The sequence below is a fragment of the Dipteris shenzhenensis genome, chromosome 16 (assembly GCF_047967505.1).
Source record: "Dipteris shenzhenensis isolate YYH24624 ecotype China chromosome 16, Dip_SZ_1.0, whole genome shotgun sequence".
NCBI classification, from domain to species: Eukaryota; Viridiplantae; Streptophyta; class Polypodiopsida; order Gleicheniales; family Dipteridaceae; genus Dipteris; species Dipteris shenzhenensis.
Window position 1 is genome coordinate 51,554,487 of NC_141611.1, and position 21,827 is coordinate 51,576,313.

At 44.6% G+C, this 21,827-nt stretch overlaps 1 protein-coding gene across 3 annotated transcripts; it reads left to right on the plus strand.

Annotated features, from left to right (window-relative positions):
- Positions 1–216: 216 nt before the first annotated feature.
- On the plus strand, positions 217–21,083 carry LOC147893102 (uncharacterized). 3 transcript variants are annotated; one of them, XM_087387278.1, is made up of 7 exons: positions 217–739; positions 838–1,001; positions 19,500–19,843; positions 20,042–20,184; positions 20,290–20,384; positions 20,500–20,599; positions 20,701–21,083. In XM_087387278.1, exons 1-7 carry the CDS (start codon positions 419–421, stop codon positions 20,740–20,742), a joined length of 1,209 nt encoding a protein of 402 aa, XP_087243404.1. In that variant the 5' UTR covers positions 217–418; the 3' UTR covers positions 20,743–21,083. The 3 variants fall into 3 exon arrangements, with proteins under 3 accessions (XP_087243404.1, XP_087243402.1, XP_087243403.1); XM_087387276.1 differs by having other exon boundaries at positions 19,500–20,184; XM_087387277.1 differs by having other exon boundaries at positions 19,500–20,184; positions 20,500–21,083.
- The last annotated feature ends 744 nt before the right edge of the window (positions 21,084–21,827 follow it).

Consider the following 21,827-nt stretch of genomic DNA (forward strand, 5'->3'; position numbering starts at 1 on the left):
TTGATGGGTGAACACCTAGTATGGGTATGGCAGCTCTTAGTAAAATCGAGCGCCCGAGTTTTAGCGCGGTGAGTTGGAGGCCCAGGGCGCTAAGGCAATTCCCGCATGCCTGAGTCCGTTAGGGTCTTGGTATCTTCTCCGCTCTCTGGTTGGTTATGGAGCACACAAAGAAAAACCTACTCTCAAAACAAAACAAAAACAATGTTCTAACTAGCATGGGAGCTTCTCCATTTATTTCGATATAGGGAGAGGGAGAATCTCTTTCATGGAGAAACAACACTCACATGTGAACTGTTGGGCACCACGATTCACCACCGTCAAACGGCGCACTTGATCCGGCTTACTTCCCAAACTCCTACTTCAACGAATAGCTCGGGGAACTGCCGACTGCTGCTACTCTCCGCCAAAGATTTTGGAAATGGTGGTCGTCACCTACGAACAAAAGCTGTGCGGGTGCAGCTCCGGGAAGGGGATGCATCTGGCAGTGCCTCTTCCCCACTCCTTCTGCCTGGAGAAGGCTGTCTGTAGCTACGGTTTCTTCATGACCGCTCCTAACGCGTGGATTCCTTCCTCGCAGCCAGGAGCTGGCCTGCTGGAGCGTCCCCTGCGCCTCGCCAGTGGCCAGGCTGTCGTTACTTTGATTTTCCAGACAGTTGTAGGTGATGGGTCGGTCTCAAATCTCGTTGTTTGCTTACGGGGAGTCCAAGAGCTCAGTGATGCCGATCGGGAATGCATTTCGGTATGTCAAGTTGGTTAACCTCGGCTTGTTGACTATTGTTTTGCAAGAGATAGGAATGCCAGCCAGCTAAGTCGCCAAATGCCTGTTTATCCTTGCAGGCCCAAATAGCGAGAATGCTCCGACTTTCAGAAAAGGAGTCGTCTGCTTTAGCCGCCTTCCATGCTCTTCATTCACAGGCCAAAGCAGAAGGTTTCGGCCGGCTTTTTCGTTCACCTACCTTATTTGAGGACATGGTCAAAAGTCTCCTTCTCTGCAACTGTGGGTAATGCTCTTACGTTTGGGAAAATAGGCTGTCACATTCAAAGTTTACCATAGGTACATGACTCTCTGTAGGCTCGTGGACAGTAATTTTATACGGGGACTCCAGATCGCTGGTATATTTGCGTTAGATGAAACTTTCTTGGGCTTGTCTGAAATGCGTTGTTTAATAAGTAAGAAATATACTTTCATTCATGCACGCTCTGCTTATAAAATTTCAACTGCCGTCTATCTTTAGACAGTAAGTTTGAGCTTCCATATTATATACTGGTGAGCTTTTTCCTTTTAGTCTTCATATGCAACTTTTTTAGATGACACGACCCACTCTCTCTTTAGATTACTGGCCTGCAGTTGACTAAAGTTGAGACTCTGTTGCAGACGTCCTTCCATGTATAGTATGTTGGTCTTCTTGCTGGTTCAAGATGGAAGGACAAAATGGTTTTTCTTAATAGGTAGGAACTAATTTGCAGACTGAAGTAAAATGATATGTGCAGCAGTAAAAAATAGAACGACTAGGCCCCCTGGGGGGGGACAGGCGCCACATGCTATATATGGAAATTGGGCTGTCAGACATGCCAGCGAGAAGAATGCCTGACCGCTAGAAGTGGACGTGTGAAACCCTTCGCCTTTCCTCTCGGGTTGGCTAGGGAAGTCTCCATCAGAAGGCACACGTGTGTGTGTGTGTGGAATGCATTATCGTCCACTTTGGCATAAGATTACTTTGATACTTCAACCTTTTCAGCCGGTTCCTCCATTGCATCTACAGGATCGTCTTCAAAACTGGACACTTTCTTTTGTGGGCTTGTCATGTCGTCCTTTGCAGTTTGCACATATTAATGTCTCTTCTTTTTATAAAGTTCTACTTCCTCTGCCATTTATCTCGCAAAAGGCAAATCAACTTTGGCATCTTAATCGTCCTATGAAATGGCAGCGGAAACGTTTGAGACAGATTTGGCAGTCTAAGATTCCTCTCCGTCAACAGGTTTTCTTATGGAGAGTTTTGTTGGGTGTTCTTCCTCATGGACAGCTCTTGGCACGACGACATATTGCTTCCTCTATTTGTCGCAGATGTTTGGCTCGAGAGAGACTGTGCCTCACCTCTTTTGGCATTGTTCTTCCTCTTGTGCTTTTTTGGACTTCCTCGGGCAGATTTTGAGAGCTCAGTTTCCTCAGATTGCTTTTGGCAAGTTCTTCTGGCTTTTTGGTATACATCCACCCAGACAGGAGTTTGATTTCTTTTTTGTTTGGGTTTGGTGCTAGGCACTTTGGACTCTCTAGAAGGGTGCAATCATAGAGTCTTTGGTGATCGTGTTTTTTTAAATTTCTCTTTCTTCAGACACTCTTTGCAACAATTGCTTTTTGATTGCTTACAATCTCGTGTCTTTGAATGATGTATATTCGTCCTACAGTGAGATTTTCTCTTGATATATTATAGCTCTCCCTTTCTGGGATAGCTTTTTTTGTAATATATGAAAGATTTTGGGGAGAGAGAGAGAGCAAGAGAGTTAGCTAAGAGCTGAAAGCTTGAAAGCTTAGTTGCAATAGAAGAGTATGAGAGTACAACTGAAAGAGTGAGAGATAAGGTTTTGTCCTAGTGACAAAACCTTAGTAGTCACTAACCATAGTTAGTGGACTAACTGCGGTTAGGGAGAAAAACCTCTTAAAGAGGGAAAAGTGCTCCTAACTAGCTTATTAAATTACATTGGTCACTGCTGAATTATATCTATAATTCTAACACCCCGTGCAGTGCCAATGTCATGTACAAGGCTGATTAATCATCAAACGGATATAAGTTTAGGGCACTGCGAAATGCCTCAAACTTTTCAGGTGGAAGTGCTTTGGTGAAAATATCTGCAACATTGTCATGTGTGGACACAAAGATCATGCTGTTCTCTCCTGCATGCAACTTCTCTCTGACGTAGTGATGGTGAACCTCAATGTGCTTCGTGCGAGCATGAAACACTGGATTCTTTGCCACTGCAATGGCACTCTGACTATCAGTGAGAATTGGAGAAGGACCCTCCAATGACAGATGAAGATCAGCAAATAGACGATGTAGCCAGACACATTCAACTGTTGCTGTGAAAGCTGCCCTGTACTCAGCTTCACATGATGAGGTAGCCAATGTAGATTGTTTCTTGCTCAGCCAGGAAATGCAAGCTTTACCCAAAAAGAAACAATTGCCACTAGTGGACTGCCTAGTGTCATAATCACCAGCCCAAGCTGAATCACTGTAGGCATGCATCTGCAAGTCACCCCCCTGGGAAATAACAAGCCAAAAGACTTCGTGCTCTGCAAATAACGGAAGATGCGCTTAACTGCCTGCCAATGCATAGTTTTTGGGCTGTGCATATACCTGCTCACCTGAGATACTGCAAACTGAATATCAGGTCTAGTGTTGCAGAGATAGATGAGGCATCCAACAGCCTGACTGTAAAATGTGGCATCGACTGATTCTCCTGCATCATGCATTGTGAGTTTCAGCCCCGGCTCCATGGGAGTTGCTATGGGCTTACAATCATGCATGTTAAATCTGTCCAAGAGTTTCTGCACATACTTGGACTGAGACATAACAGTGCCACGTCTCTCTTGAGAGAACTGGATCCCCAAATAAATGTGAAGCAGCCCCAAACCTGACATGTCAAAGGTGGTCTGCAAATCAGCTTTGAAATCTGCAATATTATCTTCATTGGACCCTGTGAGCAGTAAGTCATCGACATAAAGAAGGATGACTAAAATTTCCCCCCCATCCATCTTGATGTAGGGGGTGCTCTCAGTAGGACTATTGTGCAGCCCCTTGCTGGTCAAAAAGGCATGAATCTTGGCATACCATGCACGAGGGGCCTGTTTCAGCCCATACAAAGCTTTATTTAGCTTGCATACCTGAAGTGCATTTGCTGTAATTTCAAAGCTTGGAGGTTGTTTGACATAAACCTCTTCCAACAAGTCTCCGTTTAGGAAGGCTGTTTTAATGTCCAATTGATGAACATTCCACTCAAAATGTGCAGCCATTGCAATAACAGATCAGATGGTGGTCATCCGGGATGTAGGAGCAAAAGTCTCCTCATAATCTATGCCCTTTTTTTGAGCATCCTTTAGCAACCAACCTTGCCTTGTATCTGTCAATAGAGCCATCTGGCTTCCGTTTCACCTTGAAAACCCATCGTTTACTAATGGCATGTTTACCTGGTGGCAAGTCTATACATCCCAAGTCTGATTTTTCTTAATTGACTGTAACTCATTGTGCATGGCATTCATCCAATGCACATTGTCCTTTGCTTCTTGGAATGTTGCAGGCTCCTCATCGAGAAGAGTTACTGCATATGCTGATTCCATTGAATTAGCACCTTCCATGTGCCTTACTGCACTGCGAGGCCTGCCAGGTAATGGAGCATCAATCTTACTCTTCGTGAGAGTCTGTAACAGCTAGTTTGGAACTGTTTTTGCTGCATGTATGTCTGCAATTTCTTGCTGAACTACCTGTTCCACTGCCTGTGGAGGTGGCAAGACATCCTGTGGCTGAACTGGAGCATCGGGAGGGTTCCTTTCAGAAAAGCATCAAAATCTGCAGACAAGTATTCCCCACCTCTATTTGTGCGCAATGTTTGTATCTTGAGTCCAGTTTCAACCATGGCTGAAAAGTGTTTAAACACCGTGAACACTTCTGATTTGTGCTTCAGCCCAAAGACCCAAGTGAAATTGGAGTAATCATCAATAAAAGTAACAAAGTAGAGATGACCACCCAATGATGGAGTCCTCATGGGACCACAGACATCACTGTGTATAAGCTGTAATTTCCGGACAGCTTTAACTGAACCATCCTTTTTGAAGGGGAATCTATGCATCTTGCCTAAAATGCACCCTTCACAGGCATGTGGAGGAGGTATTTCAAGAGGTAGCAATGCATCAACCATCGAGTGCTTCTGAAGTGATGTGGCCATATCTGGCATGCCATAACTCTGCATTCTGCATGGCATCAGTAGGAGTACAAACTGCAAGAGCATGGGCTGCTCTTTTCTCAAAAAGATCAAGCTGAAAAAGCCCACGCAGTAGAGTACCAGATAATCTCAAGGCATTATCATTTTCTTTGTCTCGGACAGCACATTTGTCATCCTCAAAGATGACCTGAAATCCAGCCCTGTTAAGAGTGGACACTGAAAGGAGATTCTTGGTGATACCAGGCACATATAAGACATCTGAAAGTCTGAAAACTGAGCCATCAATGGCGGTAAGCTCAACTTCTCCTGTACCACGTACTGAATATGACGAGTTGTTGGCACAAGTGACTTTCTTACCAACGGGAGGTGGATGCAAGGAAGTAAAGAGACACTTCTTAGAAGTGATATGTTTGGAGGCATCGCTGTCAAAATACCAAGTATTCAGTGTTTCATTGACTCTGAAAGCTGATGCATCCGTGGAAGGATCATAACTGCAAGTCAAAAAGGCATATGTATCATCATTACAAGTGGCTGTACTATCCCGAGCATCTGGAGCAGCCAGCCTAGAATCTGAAATGCAAGATAAAAAGGCATAATCCTGTCCAACAAAGTTGGCTGCAGCATCCCCACTGTCAGATGCATGAGGAGCTGAATCTGAAACAGCCATACCGGAGTTGTTTTTTGCAAGCCTTTTCCTGCAAACTGCAATGTGATGACCTGGCTTTTTGTAGTAATGACAAAAACTCTTCTTCATGGGCTTACTTGCATCATTTTTAGCCTTTTGTGAAGGCTGTCCTGATCCATTGGAAGGCTGATTTATTGATGTCTTTGCTTGTTCCTTTGTTTTTGACTTGAACTTTGAGAGCACAGCTTGTTCACCTGCACGTGAAGCCAAGTTTTTCCTGGTCTGCTCTTCCTGAAGCAGAAGTCCTATCAACTCATGAAAAGTGAGAGGATTTGCACCCCCCCTCAATGATAAGTTCAGCGAGGTATGAAAGCTGAGATAAGACTCAAGAAGAGAATTCAGAGTGGTGGTAATCATCTTTGAATCAGGAATAATCTCATAAATGTTAATTGCTATGTTAATTGCTCTCTGAGATCCTTTAGCTTTGTGAGGTGGATTGACATGGAGTCACCCTCTTCCATATGTATATTACTTAACTCTCTTTTCAAGAAAGATACCCTTGCATCATTCCGGGCTGCATACATGCTTTCTAAGATATCCCACGCTGCCTTCGAGGTCTTACATGACTGAATGTGCGGAATGATAAATCTTTTCACTGAAAGAGAGATGCATGACAAAGCTAAGGCATCCCGTGAATCCCATCTCTTTGCTCTGGAGTAGTGGCTATAGCTGCACCAACAACTTGTCCTGCAGCTGCACCCTGTGCACGACCTCTTCCACCTCCTTGCTGGGGAGGGGTATTAGGTGCCAGATTTGCTGGTCGGATCTCATCCCCATTCACATAATCCCATAGATTGCGAGAAATCAGAATATTGCGTACGATAAAACTCCATAGGGAGAAGTTGGTACCATTCAACTTGTCTTCCCGTGAAAGACCACCGAACAGGAAATCATTCCGATTTTGCTGGGCCATATCTGAGAAAGAGTTTTTAGCAGATACAAAACTGAATTCCCTTACTGGGAATGAAAGGCACAACTCTCAAAAAACACAGCCAAGCACTTGCTGTAAATGCAACTCAGATTTCTGCACTTGCACTGTTAGGTTGGAAACTTTGAATGGATTTTTTACAGATAATTAGACGATTCCATGTCTCAAAGAGATGAAACTTCTCCAAATCTCCACGAAATCATGCAAGAGTTGACAGGTAGGGGTTTTTGGGTCTCCAAAATGCAAAGGAACAAACGGTTTCAAAAACTGTGGTCCCAATCACTGAGTCCAACAGAGGAATTGAAAAACGTTTTTGCAAACCAATCTGTTTGTAAACTCCACCGAAATGTGAATGATGAGCAACAAAGAAGTTTTAGGACAACTTGAGTCCACCGGAACTAACAGATCTGCGAGTGGTTGCTCCAAACTTGAGTTCTAACACATTGGTAGAAAAACGTGGAAGCAGAGATAGTGAGTCAAAAATCCAGCAAAATGATCCCAGATTCAAGAATGAAGGGGTTTTCGAACTCCCAAAGTGCAATGGACACTAAATGTAGGCAATGGTTGTCTCAGCAAGTCGTTCCGAGCTCTCAGTCTGGTCTCGAAAGGAACAAGGGAATCATCAAAAAACATCTTTTTTCTCTGAAACCACCTACAGGCTTCCCCAAGGTTCAAATACCACCTAGTGACAAAATATGAAGAGGGGAGAGGAGAAGAGTGGAGATGAGGAGAGAGGGCACAGCTAGAGAGCACACCACAAATGACTAACTGTACACTAGATCTAGTTGAAAAAAATTGCTCTCCCAACACAAAAGCCCCAAAATAGGCCTGAAATTGCAACCAGAAAGGGGCAAATTGATCAAAAGCCCCAAATGTTGCAAGAATTGCGCCATATCTGCAAAAGCCCCAAATTTCACTGCGAAATTGTAGTGTAATCACAAAATCCCCAAATTTTTGCAAGAAATTGTACTGCAAAAGTGAAAGCCCCAAATTTCGAGCTTGAAAGTGCAACCAGAAAGGGGCAGAAGCAGAGAAAGCCCCAAATTTTGCAATTTCAGCAGAAAGCCCCAAATTTTTGGGCTAAACCTCTTAATCTGCCTGCAATGTCTGCTTCACAAGCAACTATGAACCCGAAAATACCCAAATGATTGATAAGGACTGCAAATGTCTGCACAAATACCACCAGATCTGCTGGTACGATGAGTACGGATGAGTAGGTACGGTTGTACGACAAAGTACGGATGAGCAGGTACAGATTTGTCACACGTGTAGATGAGCTTGTACTGATGTACGGATGAGAAGATCCGGGATGTACGGCGAAGTACATGTGTACGACGAATTGTACGGAAGCGGGACCTGTTGGGAAGTAGGTACGACGACCTGTTGTACGGCGTGTACGCGTAGGTACGACAGCAGCATGTACGCATTGGTATGGCAGGTACGGCGACGAATTGTACGGTCGCAGGTACGGACGGCGAATCGTATGGTCGTAGGTACGGACGACGAGATTGCAGGTGTGCTGGTACGAGCGTCAGCGTAGGTACGCACGTGTTGGAGTAGCAGGTCCGAACGGACTTGTACGGAATGTACGGCATTGTACGGGATGACGAGCTGCAACAGATAGAAGGTACGGCCAGCAAAGGGAGCTCACGGGAGCTAGAGTTCGGGAGCAGGGAGCAGGTCCAAGAGCATGATCTGCTTTGATACCAAATGAAAGATTTTGGTGAGAGAGAGAGAGCAAGAGAGTTAGCTGAGAGCTGAAAGCTTGAAAGCTTAGTTGCAATAGAAGAGGATGAGAGTACAACTGAAAGAGAGAGATAAGGTTTTGTCCTAGTGATAAAACCTTAGTAGTCACTAACCATAGTTAGTGGACTAATTGCGGTTAGGGGGAAAAACCTCTTAAAGAGGAAAAAGTGCCCCTAACTAGCTTATTAAATTACATTGGTCACTACTGAATTATATCTATAATTCTAACAATATAATGACTCAAAGATTCCACAAAAAAGTGTGTGCGCGTGTGAGAGAGAGAGAGAGAGAGAGAGAGAGAGAGAGAGTATATTAAAGTCTTTGGAGGACCGATGGGTCTATGAGATAGTGAGAAATACAAACTACCTGGAGGGGTGGAGCTACTAAGCGAGCATCCACACCCATTCAAAAGTCCAAAAAACTGTATCCTACATAGTCTTATCCAGAGAAAGTAGTTCTCTACGAAGTCATCCTCATCATCATCATTATTAGCAAGAGAACAACTGTCATCGTTATACATAATACATAATATAAAGTGAAATGTGCTCCATATCAGCATGGTTCCTTTGCTCGTCAAATGATGGCATGAAATCAGATATAGAATGTTGTTGACTCCCTGTGGATGCAATCCTCTGTTGTCTCCAAGTCACAACTCTACGCCTAACAAGGGCGACAGTCACCCCTGCCCGTCTCACCCCCACTATGAACATCGAGGGAATGTCCCCAAGTGTAATTTGTGCGTCAGTCCTCTGTCTTAACTGTCGTGTCATCGGCTTTGGGTCTTGATCATGCCTCTGACCTATGGAGGGGGGTCTATATGGTATGGCTAGAAGAAATATATGATCATGCTCTGAGAAGAGTCCACTAGGGTATCCTCCTCATGTCTTTGAGATCGTAGTAAGCACTCACAATACCTAACGATCTCATGGATGAATGCGGCTAGGCACCTCTAATCCGGAAAAGAGAGAAATCGGGACAGCAATCCGGAGCTATGTCTGAACAGGTAATAAAATGGTCCTCTGATCTCATAGTAAGCAGGGCATCTCCTCCTGCCGGTTGCACAACGTGCATATACGCCTCTCCCTCGGTATACCCTCTGTCCGACCACTCTCAATGCGAGTCTATGTGAAGAGACCCGAAACTGCCCAATGGAGATCCTCAATGAATATGGCAAGTAAACCCGTGTATACCCTGGTGGGTCAATAAACCCTTCATATGAGATATGTAGGCAATCCTCACCACTGCAGCTCGATTGATTCCAATCAGATCTGGAATGTGTGTAGCTGTAAAAGATCCTCCAATATGACTTGATTGACCTCATGATATCGGAGTGGGAAGAACAGCGCATCAATGCTGTACTGGAAGGGAGGAAGTCTATCCATATGTAACCCCAGTCGCTCAAACCATCTCATTGTATGCTCAATCCAGCATCTTTGGTCCCCTTCCTCTAGAGGATAATACCATGGAGGAGGACAGTGCTAACCACGGTAATCTGCTGTGCCTAGAGGTGTGATCTCCATATGCTTTGACTCTATATAAGTAGGTAATGACCTGAAACACTGCATCGAGCTGCAGTGGTGAGGATCCAAACTCAGCTAGGATGATCTGGTGAGGAACTGACGGCTTACTACGAATCATTTGTGATAGCATAAGAACCTGTAATCGCTCCACACGAGTCCACTCAGTATCAAACAAGTATGGTCCCCAACAAGGGCTACCATACAACCCTGCTGGTCGAACCAAAGAGTCGAAGAGTAGACACTTGGTTCGAGGATCCTGAAAGTATGAACGGAAGCACTGTCTCTCCAATCTAGCCAGCAAGGCATATCCTCTGCTCAGACGAGCCTGCATCACCGGTCTCATGGTGAAAATAGGTCCAAAAAAGATAACCCCTAGGTAAGTATATGATGAAACAATCTCAACCCTAGTGACCCATCAAACGTAAACCACTCCCGATGCATCGTGACCCGAGGTGTATTGAAGACCATAACCTTGGTTTTACCAAGGTTGACCTTCAGATCATGTGACTCATAGAAAGACTTTAGTGCATCCAAGTGTCATTGGAGCCCCTACGATAGGAGTACCCAAGGCAAACAACTTCATTAAAGAGCTTTGCTAAGATCGGGGCGAAGATGTTAATCCCATATGCAATGAAATCAGTGCATAGCCCCTCGTGATTTGTCACTCGGCCGTTATGAAGCTTCATCACAACGTCCTTAACACCTTAGTGAAGAGTGTATAGGAAGTAGGACAAGGTATGTTTGAAAGATCAGGAGCAGGCTGATTTGGGATGTCATATAATGTGCGTGCATAGTCATACCTAACTTTAGTATTAGTGATAGGTGAGGGGGACCATCTTTTTAGGAATCTCTACCAAAAGTCTTTGGAGTTGTTAATGAACAAAATGGTCAATAATTCCTCCTTGTTTTGACGGATAAACTCCTGTTTCTTCCTATGAGCCAGTCGACGGTACTCCCGTATTGTGTCAGATCCTGTCGGGAGATTGTGTTTGGTTTTGGCGGTGCAAAGCCTTACACTCATCATCGTACCAACTGTTGCAAGGGATAGTCCCCAGTGGTGGTGGATGAGTAGAGCGGGTAGTGTGAGGGCAAGCTTGAAGTGCAGCCCCATGAAGTGAGCGGGTGATTAGGGCAGCTCGATCTTCTAGGAGTATAAAGTCAATGTATGTGAGGAGCGTATAAAGGCATACGAGCCAGTCGACGGTACTCGCGTATCGTGTCAGATCCTGTTGGGAGATTATGTTTGGTTTTGGCGGTGCAAAGCCTTACACTCATCATCGTACCATTTATTGCAAGGGACAGTCCCCAGTGGTGGTGGATGAGTAGAGCGGGTAGTGTGAGGGCAAGCTTGAAGTGCAGCCCCATGAAGTGAGCAGGTGATTAGGGCAGCTCGATCTTCTAGGAGTATAAAGTCAATATATGTGAGGAGCGTATAAAGGCATGCTGAGTACCTAGTTGAAAGACTACGGTCGAATTGTATGTCCTGGTAAGTGTGTGAGTTAGAAATCACAACAGAGGGTACACACACAGCGGAAGACTGATAGAATAGGCTAGGAGCTCACACAGTGGGGTTTGGGGGTGGAATCACAAACTTCTTTACTTTGTGTGCTCATCAGTGCAAGCCAGTAAGGAGACAATGCTCCAACAGAGATATAGAACCAACAAAATATATTTAGTCAAAAAGGACACAATACAAAAGGAGTCTAGAGTCTCACCAAATTGTGTCCTCTGTCCTTACCAAAAGGATGTTGTCCTTCTACCTCCGTGGCACTTCTAGATCCATAAGCCTGCGTACCTCAGAGCTTTAGTAGACTTTGAGTCTGTGCTGCCCTGGAGACAGCCAAGGATGCAGCACTTCTTTGAGCTATACTGCAGCTGTCAGCTTCCCACTGGATCCTCTCAATGATGGGCCAGATCTCTGCTGCTCTAAATCTGCTCAGCCACCCAGGCCCTATTTAGGGGCAAGGGGACTGCCCATTGCAGCCTGTTTCCCTGCCTTATCTGGCCCAGACTTCTCTGCCTCTCTCCGTCCCTGGTCAACCTGATCAAGAGCCATTTCTCTTGCCCTGATCTGCTCCAAGCAGTCCACCACCTGTGCGCCCTTGTCCTGGGACCTGCTCCAGCCTTTAGACAATTGCTGTAGGCGTGTACCGCAAGCTTCTCTGCTCCGTACAGTTGCTGCAGGCCTCCAAACTGCCGTGTGGCAGATCCGTACACTCTTGGCCTCCACAAGAACCCCGCCTTGCCAAGTAGGACCTGAGGTGCTCTGCCCACATGGCAGCCTGCGCGGAAGCCCCCTCTCGCTACACATGGCAGCCAATAAACTTCCCATGTTGTAGCCCTGACCCTAAGTCTACCTGAAACAATCACTAACTAATCTCTCTTTCTTTTTGTTGATTCACGGATGAATTTCACAGGCGTAGGCATCAGTATTTCCTCCCAGCCAATCTCATGGATCACATGTACAAAAGATACGTAATTCAATTTCTTTTCATGCATATCCACAAGCCCTCAGTTCCCTAGATGGTTCCTTCTGCCACATGTCATCATTCTAGACCTTTAGCTTGGTACACCATTTACCCCTCTCTTGGGGCACAATTAAAACATGCATCTGAACCACAAAGTTCACGGCACTAGGCACTTTCCGAGGTACTCCAACTAAGTTGGATTCGCTGGCCTATAACCATAGTTCAGTTTAAACGGACTGAACCCTGTAGAGGAATGTTTTCTATCATTGTAGGCAAACTCCAACAATGGCAACCACTTGCCCCATGTATGTTCCCTCAATGACACATATGCTCTAAGCATATCCTCTAAAATTTGGTTGATTCTTTCCGTCTGACCATCTGTTTCTGGATGATCCCCACTACTCATTCCCAACTCAGTCCTTAGTGTCTCAAATACTGCAGTCCAAAAATGACCGGTAAATTTGACATCTCTGTCTGACACTATCGATTTGGGTAATCCATGCAGACAAAATATATGTCTAATAAACAAATCGGCCACTTGGGGGCACTAACAGACTCTCTAGTTGGAATGAAGTGAGCCATCTTGGTAAGACGATCAACCACCACAAGGATAGAATCATATCCACCTTGTGTTGTAGGCAGCCCTATAAAGTCCATGGAAATGCTCTCCCATTTACTTAGTGGTATCTCCAAGGGTTGTAAAAGGTCAGGTGGCTTCACCCGTTTTGCCTTACTTACATAACACGAAAAACAACGTGTCACATATTCATGAATATGCTTTTTCATCTTTGGCCAAAAGAAATCTTGCTTCACGAGATCATATGTCTTCTTGACTCCTAGATGTCCCGCACATGAGCTATCATGGCATTGTCGAATGACTCTCTGCCTGAGATCATTCTGATTAGGTACTACTACCTTGCCATTCCTATTCAGCATACCATCCCTTATGGCATATCTTGCTTAAGTTTGGTCTTTTCTGGATACTAGGTTATCCTTTTTGTTTTCCCCGGGTTTAACATATGAGCCTTAGCCCATAGACTCTGGACAAACTCGTCCACCTTTTGAGTTTCTCTAATCTCGGCCATTAGAGCACTCTCTAACACCGTGAAACTCATGTTATGCATAATGCGTGACAATGCATCAGCAACTTTATTATCTTTTCCTCTTCGGTACCGAATCGTCAAATTAAACTCTTGCATGAGTTCTGTCCACCTAGCTTGGCGGCCTCTCAAGTCAGGCTGTTTACAAAAATGTTTTAGAGCAGCGACTAGACATGTAGTAGCAACAAATAGAGATGCAATCACGATCATGAATTAACTATGAGCAGCAATCAACATCCACATAAAACTCTGATCCATACAAATAATGTCTCTATGTTTTCAAAGCATGGACAACATCATACAACTCTAATTCATGAGTTGGCCAATTTCATTGAGAGGGAGAAAGCTTCTTGCTTTCAAAGGCTACTGGCCTTCTCTCTTGGAGGAGAACTGCTCCTACCGCAATGCCACTTGCATCGGTTTCTAGGAACAACGATTTCTGGGAATCAACTATTTTTAACACCGGTCCTGTGACCACAGCTTGTTTTATGGTGTTAAAGCTTTCTTGTTGATTCTGTCTCCATGTAAAAGGTACTTTATCTGAGGTCAGATTAATCAATGGTGATACTATTTCGGAATATTCTTTGATATGCCTTCGATAAAATTGAGCAAATCCCAAGAATGATCGAATGATCGCAAAGCGGTCAAACTCGGAGGGATTGGCCAAGTATGTATCGCAGCCATTTTCTTTGGATCCATTTCTACCCCCTCTGGAGTATTTATGAATCCTAAATATTCAAGTCTAACCATACACACTATAGTTTTCTTCTTATTTACATAAAGATTGGCTTTCCTCAAAGTACTGAACACTATTCTTAAGTGTTCATGATGCTTAGCAACACTTTTACTGAATACCAGAATATTGTTAATAAAATGTATCACAAACTTTCCGATATATGGACGTAGTAAATCGTTCATAAGCATGACGAATGTAGCTGGAGTATTGGTAAGTCCAAAGGCATTACCAAAAACTCATAATGACCAAACCTGCTTCTAAAAGCGGTTTTATGCACATCCTCGGCTCTAATACGGATCTGATGGTAGCCACACTTAAGATCTATCTTACTGAAAATTACGGCCCCATGCAATGCATCTAGCAAATCATCGATCCGAGCCATCGGATACTTGTGCTTAGCAGTGATATTATTTAATGATCTGTAATCCAGCTTCTCAACATAGTCCTGAATTCGAAGTTGCAATTGGGTAACCCTCTGGTCCCATACTTCAGTTGAACTCCCATCCGCCATCCTGACCGTATAAGCATAGTCAGTCGGACTAGTTTTCAACTTGAGCCTCCTAATAAGCTTCGAGTTAATTACATTGTGCGTTGATGCTGAGTCAAACAACACAATCATGTCATGATTGGCTACTTGCCCTTTCATTTTAATCAACTCGGGCTCATCGAAAACGGTATATTGCGTTGCTGCGGGCTTTGAAAGGATGTTATCGGGTGCACCGCTTACTAACTTAGTAACAGACACACTTAACAACACAGGTACTAACCTCTGAGAAGGTCTCCCCAATTGCATCTACATATGTTCCGCATTGGGACTCTCCTGCATTTCCGCGTCGCATTTAGATATTATCATATTGGCCGTGTGACGGTCTTTGTTTAGTGGACAATCTTCCACTGATGTTGCTGAAGGCAGCCGAAGCACAATCCTTCTTTTCTAGCTTTTTCTCTCCCTCCCCCTCCCTCCTCCTCTCCCCTCCTCCGTCTTGCTCCTCCTCCTCCCTCCTTCCTCTCCCCTCCCCCTCCTCCTTCTGGCTCCTCCTCCCTCCTTTCTCTCCCCTCCTCCAATTGCCTAGGCTCCCTCTTCTCTGCTCCTCCCTCCTGCAGAATCTCTCCCCTCCTCCTCTCTCCTGTAGCATCTCTCCCCTCCTCCTCGCTTCTGCTGTAGCTCCTTCCCTCCCTTCTACACCTATTGCCCTACTCTCCTCCTCCTCTTCCTCTTGCCCTCATCTGCTTCTCCTCCTCCCTCTTCCTTGCTACTCTCTCCCTCTCACTATTCCATCTTTGCCAGCTCTCCCCTACATTTTAGCCTGCATCACTGATACCTCTATAAGCATCCCAAGCTCGGGACTCTTCGTCAGGTGGAAGAAAGTGTTTCTTAAATTCAGCCTTAAACCCTTTCTAGGTGGTAGGGGCAACTTGATCTTTCTGTTGCTTTATCCACCATCTATTCGCTGCCTCAAGAAACAGGTAAGTGGTCTCGCGGATTTTCTTTAGATCAGATTTGATTTCACAAATGGCGAAGGCTTCTTCCCACTTGTGTAACCAAGCCTCGATCACATCATAATTGCGCTCGGTCATCCGACCAACGTACTTCTCCGGTCTATAGTTGGCAATATTAGGTACCTTGACCTTCACACGTTCTGATGAGTGTATACTGGGTTCTGGCTCTGCTGGAGCTTTGCCCTTTTCATTTCTAGATGGTCTAGCCGACAAGGCTTGCACCATTTCCGTAATTTCATTTTGACCAGCGTTCACTTGAAGCTACTGGTTCATGATCTGTTGTAAAGCATCTTCTAATACAGAAATCCTACCCACCAGAGTAGGTGTTGTGTGATGGGACACTTCTTGCGTAGATCGCACTCTAGATTCACCAGGATTTACCTTGGAATCTTGTCCCTCTGCCTCCATTCTTTCAAAAGGGAAAACAGTTAAAAAAAAAACAAACAAACTTCTTTCCGTACGTCAAAACCCCAAAAATATATCACACTTCGAACTCCCCTTTTTGCTGTACAGGAATAATAGACTGCAACTGAAAACTGAAAATTTGTCTAGAAGAAAAAAAAAAATGCCCCCTGGAAGCTCCGCGAAGTCTTGAATGGATACTCCTATCCCTAGTATTCAGATTTTCAATAAAATTGTCGAACCACTGCCAAACTGCGTAATCTGCGGGATGTATTAGTCTTGGCCTGTTTGATGATGAAATTCCCACATCGTTGAGCTATCGGAGCTTTTTCATTTCAAAATCGTCAAATCTGAAAATCTTCTGCATCCTTGCATCGCTACCGCCTACGTGAGCCTTCGCGAGATCTGAGTTTTACAAGCATCTTTTGGCCCAGCTTTCGAGAGAAGTAATAAGCTATAGCCAGGCAAGGAATACGTTCGTTGACCCTTGCTTTTACGGTGTTCTTAAGCAACAGACGCTATTCATTGCAATTTTGTGGCTCTGTCATCTGGCATAATTGAAATTCTCATTCGTCGTCTTCATTCACTTTGTGACATTGATGTGCTTTTCGTCAGCGGCAGTCCAAAGCTTAGCTATGCCATGATCTGCCCACGGTGCGCCGCTTTCTATGTTTGCCCCAAATCGTCAGCTTTTGCCTCATAATCATCTCAAGGTCTCAGCGCAGGATTAAGCTGTGTAAACAGTTAGGTGAAAGGTGAGCGCAGAGAGCTGCTTCCGTTGATGGAGCGGCTGAGACATTCGCTTCTCTCTTTCATTTCATCGTCACACGCTCTGCGCTCTGATGCGAATGATCACGACCTTTCTCCGCTCTAGGGTGTTCCAATGCCCCAAATCCCGTAGCTACGGGCAAGATCACCTGGAGGGATCAAATTCTTGAGAATGCACGTTCGTGCGTTTGCATTTGCAGAATTGAGAAAATTCACCAAAGTTCGAAAGGGTGCACTTGCTCCAACTTTCAAAGCAAGTGATACTAGTCACACGAATCCATCGCCATGAAGCTTGGAGCGAGCACATCCAAAAGTTGGCCTCCCTCCATACGCAATCCCCTCGTCCAGCCTGAAGCTCTGGTACCAAATGAAACGATCACTAACTAATCTCTTTTTCTTTTTGTCGATTCACGGACGAATTTCACAGGCGTAGGCATCGGTATTTCCTCCTAGCCAATCTCATGGATCACATGTACAAAAATACATAATTCAATTTCTTTTCATGCATATCCACAAGCCCTCAGTTCCCTAGATGGTTCCTTCTGCCACATGTCATCATTCTAGACCTTTAGCTTGGTACACCATTTACCCCTCTCTTGGGGCACAATTAAAACATTTGCCCCTTGGCATTATTACACATTTAGGTGCACCTAGGCTTGAGCACTCAGAACCACCTAGTCGATGCCAATACACCCTCACCTAGGACCTTGGCAGTTACTTCCCTTGACCATTTTATTTACGCACATAAAATATTACAAAAGTCGGTCGTCTAAGGGAAAATGCCCACCGATCTTTCCGAGGTCATGCTATCTCGGCTAGAGCATAACACTGCCTCCCCCACACTCTCCTCATATGGGGGCTTATAGATGGGGAGGTGACTCTTCCAACACAGAGCCACTAAGCAGGCATGTGCATCCATAGGGAGGACGAATAATCTGCAGTGTGGTATCACTATGGTGGTCCTCTGTATGTTGTATGAGGAACCAAGTCCACCGGACGGCTGCCAATGGAAAAGAGGGTCTCAACAGAGGCTTTGACGGTGATTGGTGCAGTGGTGGTATGAAGCGCGTGATAGATTGCTTACTTAGTCTACGTGGGCTGCCGTGGTTTTCGAGCAGTGGCTCTCTATTGGACAAGTGCCACTGTTACCCCCGTTGGCTGTGTCCTTGGTCTTGTAAACATGGAGAGAAGATCCCCAAGCCTCATCTGTGCATCAACACGCGGACGCGGTCATGTCTCTTGCTCCAGACCTCGGATATGCCATCTCTCTTGGGAATGCTGGTCTGTGCTATCCGGCTACAAAAAATCGGTGATCATGCTTTGGATGGAGTCTGGCTGAGCCCCTTGATCTCATCTATGTGTTTAGGGCAGTTGGTCCCTGAGTCGTACAGCCTCATGAGCGAAGATCGCTAAGCGTCTCTGAGTTGGTTACAAGGCATCTGAAAGCAAAGTGCTTCTTTGATTTAATCTCTTGTAGATCACATAGGGTGCAGATGTGGCCATGCCTAGCTGTGCCCTCAGCCTGTTGAGTCTCAATCCGTAATCAGTGTGAGAAAACACCAATCGAAATCCTCAAAGAGTGGGGGAGGTTGGTTTGCGTGTAGCATGGCGGGTCGATGAAGCCCTCTTTTGATATACTATGGCAGTGATCTTTGTAGAAGCTGAGCTTCACAAGAAGCTCGATAGGGGCTAACCAGGTCTTGTATGTGTGTAGCTGTATCAGATCCTCCTGAATGATCTGGTTAGCTTCGTGATGGGCCTCCAGGCTATACTAAAAGGGAGGCAATCTGTCCATGTGGAATCCTAGGCTCGCAAATTATTTGCATGTGTGTGTGTGTGTGTGTGTGTGTGTTGGACTTGTTCTTTGCATGGGTCAGATATCGGGCACTCTGGACCATATGGAAAGACAGGAATCAACAAGTCTTTCATGAGCCCACCTCTCCCATGTTCTTTTACTTTTGCATGTCACTCAGGCAATCACTCTATGATTGCTTGTCTGCTCCTCCTTGTCCCGTACTGCCCACCCTTGCTTCAATCAACAGCAAACAGCATCTGCTCCCTCCATTTTTCAAGGCTTTAGACTACCATGGGCTTTGATACCATGTCAAAGCATGTAGCAGAGGTATGTTGTTGAAAGAAAGATGCAAAGATGCTAATAGAGAGATAATGTACTACGATTAGAGAGAGAATGCTCTGTACTACAAACTAAAATGGACTACAAGGAATAAGTGCTAGAAAAACTATGCTCTTTACTGTTGAGAAAACCAAAACTTGGAAGATAAAATTGGACCACTGGACATTTTGGCATCTCCTGAGCGTGCCCCACCCTTGGTGTGGGTGGTCTACAAAACTGGCCTTTAAAGGCCTCTGAAATTCAAAAGTGTCTCCTCTGGTGGCAGTGTAGTTTTTGTATAGGCTCCTGACAACTCTTATATATAAAAAAGTATTAGCTGTGTTTTAGTACTGTTTAATTTGAATTTAAAAGTTGTTGACTGGTTGGTTAGTATGGCTTTTATTCTGTGGCTCGTGGTTCCATTGTGTGAGAATGCTTTGATGAAGCATTGGCATTCTGTATATTTGTGGATACCTATCATTGTCCTAAAAGCTCCAAGCAGCAAAGTACCTATAATTCCTTGCAACTTCCTTTTCATAACAGAATAGTTTTTAATTCATATTATTGCGTGGGCTTATATAGTCCTCTCTGTTCGAAGGTGGGGAAGAACATTGGCCATGGCGAAAGCATTATGTGAGCTCCAAGCAGAGTTGAAGGGCCCTCCACTCGGATGGTTTACTGAGACCTTGATGGATAGATCAAAACAAGGCAACGCTGAGCTGTTGCCACCGCAAACTCCTGAAGGGAGAGATTTGAAGAGGAAGCGAATGCCAAAGAAAAGGGCAGGTCCAAAAGTTTGCAAATCAATGACATTTACCAGGGAAGATATGACTAACATCATTGGCAGTGAGGAAAGAGCTGCCACAGTGACTCAAATTTCTGATTCATCACAAATGTTGCCGGCCCAGTTAGGTGAAAGGTCAAGTGAATGTGAATGCTCAAGTATGCCACTATCTGATTCTGATATGACAGCTTGTCCACGTTTTGGAGCGTTTCCTCTTCCTGAAGAGTTGGTTACTTTGGATGTAAAATTCTTGGCTAGCCGTTGTGGCTTGGGTTACCGGGCAAAGCGCATATGGAAGCTTGCAAAGGATATTTGCGAGGGCAGGGTTGATTTGAAATCATTTGAAATTCTGACAGGTCACTTGCAGGTAGAGGATGTTAGAAAGGGGTTGTTGCAGTTGCAGGGATTCGGGCCCTTTACGTGTGCAAATGTTTTAATGTGCATAGGTGATTATGGCACTGTCCCTGCAGACACAGAAACAGTGAGACACTTGAAACAGGTGACAGTTCAGATTCATGCATGTCTTTTTTGGTTCTTGTCTTGAATGCTTTAGGGATTCTGTTCTACCAATGGGGAAAAACACTCTATATTTGTGCTGTCTTAGGTACATGGAAGAATAAATTGCACCTTGGCAAGTGTTTCCGGAGATGTTACAGAGGTTTATGCTCATTGTGCACCTTTTCAATTCCTGGCTTACTGGTAAGTACCCCCGAGGTATTTTTAGTATCACTTCCTTTTTGTGAGACCCTTTTTTCATCGCACGAGTTTAAAAACTCCCTTCTTATGTCGATGGTTTCATTTTGATTTTCTTCAGGTTTGAACTCTGGGGTGCTTATGAGGAGAAATTCGGACCATTGAACCGCCTGGATCCACACAACTATGGACTGATCACGGGTCATAACATGAGAAATAAGGTGCAAAAGAACCTTCGGGACACTAAGGCTTTGTGATGAAAGCATACAAATTTCTGTCGACTTTCTGGACTCTGCACTGACAAAATGTATTTATTCCCAAGATTATGGAAAGGGGATCTAGCAGAGGCAGGGAGATGGTTTGACACAGTTATTCTATTTATACGACAATGGGGATCTGGAGGTTCGTGTCATTATGATGCTGAGTGCAAAAGCTTGACTAGAATCTCCCACAAATTTTATCTTGACGTGGAATGTAATCTTATGCTGCATTAGGACAAGGCAGACTGGCAAATGTCTTGCAAAGTACACAGGACCGGCTGAAATCCATGCTTGCACCATTTCTCTCTCCGAGGTACCATGACTGTTCTGGTCGCTTGCAATATTTCTTTAGTTGTTACAATGTGAAGTGCTAAAATATCTGGAGTGTATTCTTGGTATTCAAGAGCTCCAAATCCCTACATGCTCAAACACACATCTTGCCATGCCCCCAAGCCTTAGGTTAAAGTGGAATCTCTTGAACAATTAATTGAATTTCCTGAATAACTTAGGATTTAATTGAATATATAATGGACTTAGCTTGGTGAAAGTAGGGGCCTTAGATTGGTCTAATATGCCAAAAGTAGGGGCCTTAGATTGGTCTAATGTGCCACGTAGGTGAGCAAACAAGTGATAAGGAGGTTGATGAGAGCCGTAAGGAGCCAATCGCTTGAAATTTTGATGGGGGTTGTCTTTGGCCAAAGATGCCTGGATCAAAACACTCTAGTAGGATAGCGGTTGAGCTACTAACAAGCATTGTTATTCATAAAAAAGAGACGAATGAGTAATCTTATCGCTATAGGCACTTGGGTAAAGTGAATGTGAACGACTTTTAATGAGATTTCTCCCTTGTGCTCGTGGTTGATTGTGCCCTTCATATGTAGATCTCGAGCCAAAATTATGTATGACGACTTTTGATTGCTGCCCATATGTGAATGGCTATGTACATGTGAGAGTACACATCTGTGCATCCAGCAATGGTGCTAAAGAAGTCAATGGGCTGTCATACTAGCTAGGGCATTGCTATGTCAATGGTGTTTGACATTGTGGGTGACCATTTAGAAAGATCCTTCTTAATAAACACTTGTCAAAGTAATTTAAGGAGCAAGCGCATCAAAAATACCTTGCCTTGCATTATTGTCAATTTTGTAAATCAAAGAACCCAACGGAAGGTATACTACAAAAAGACGGC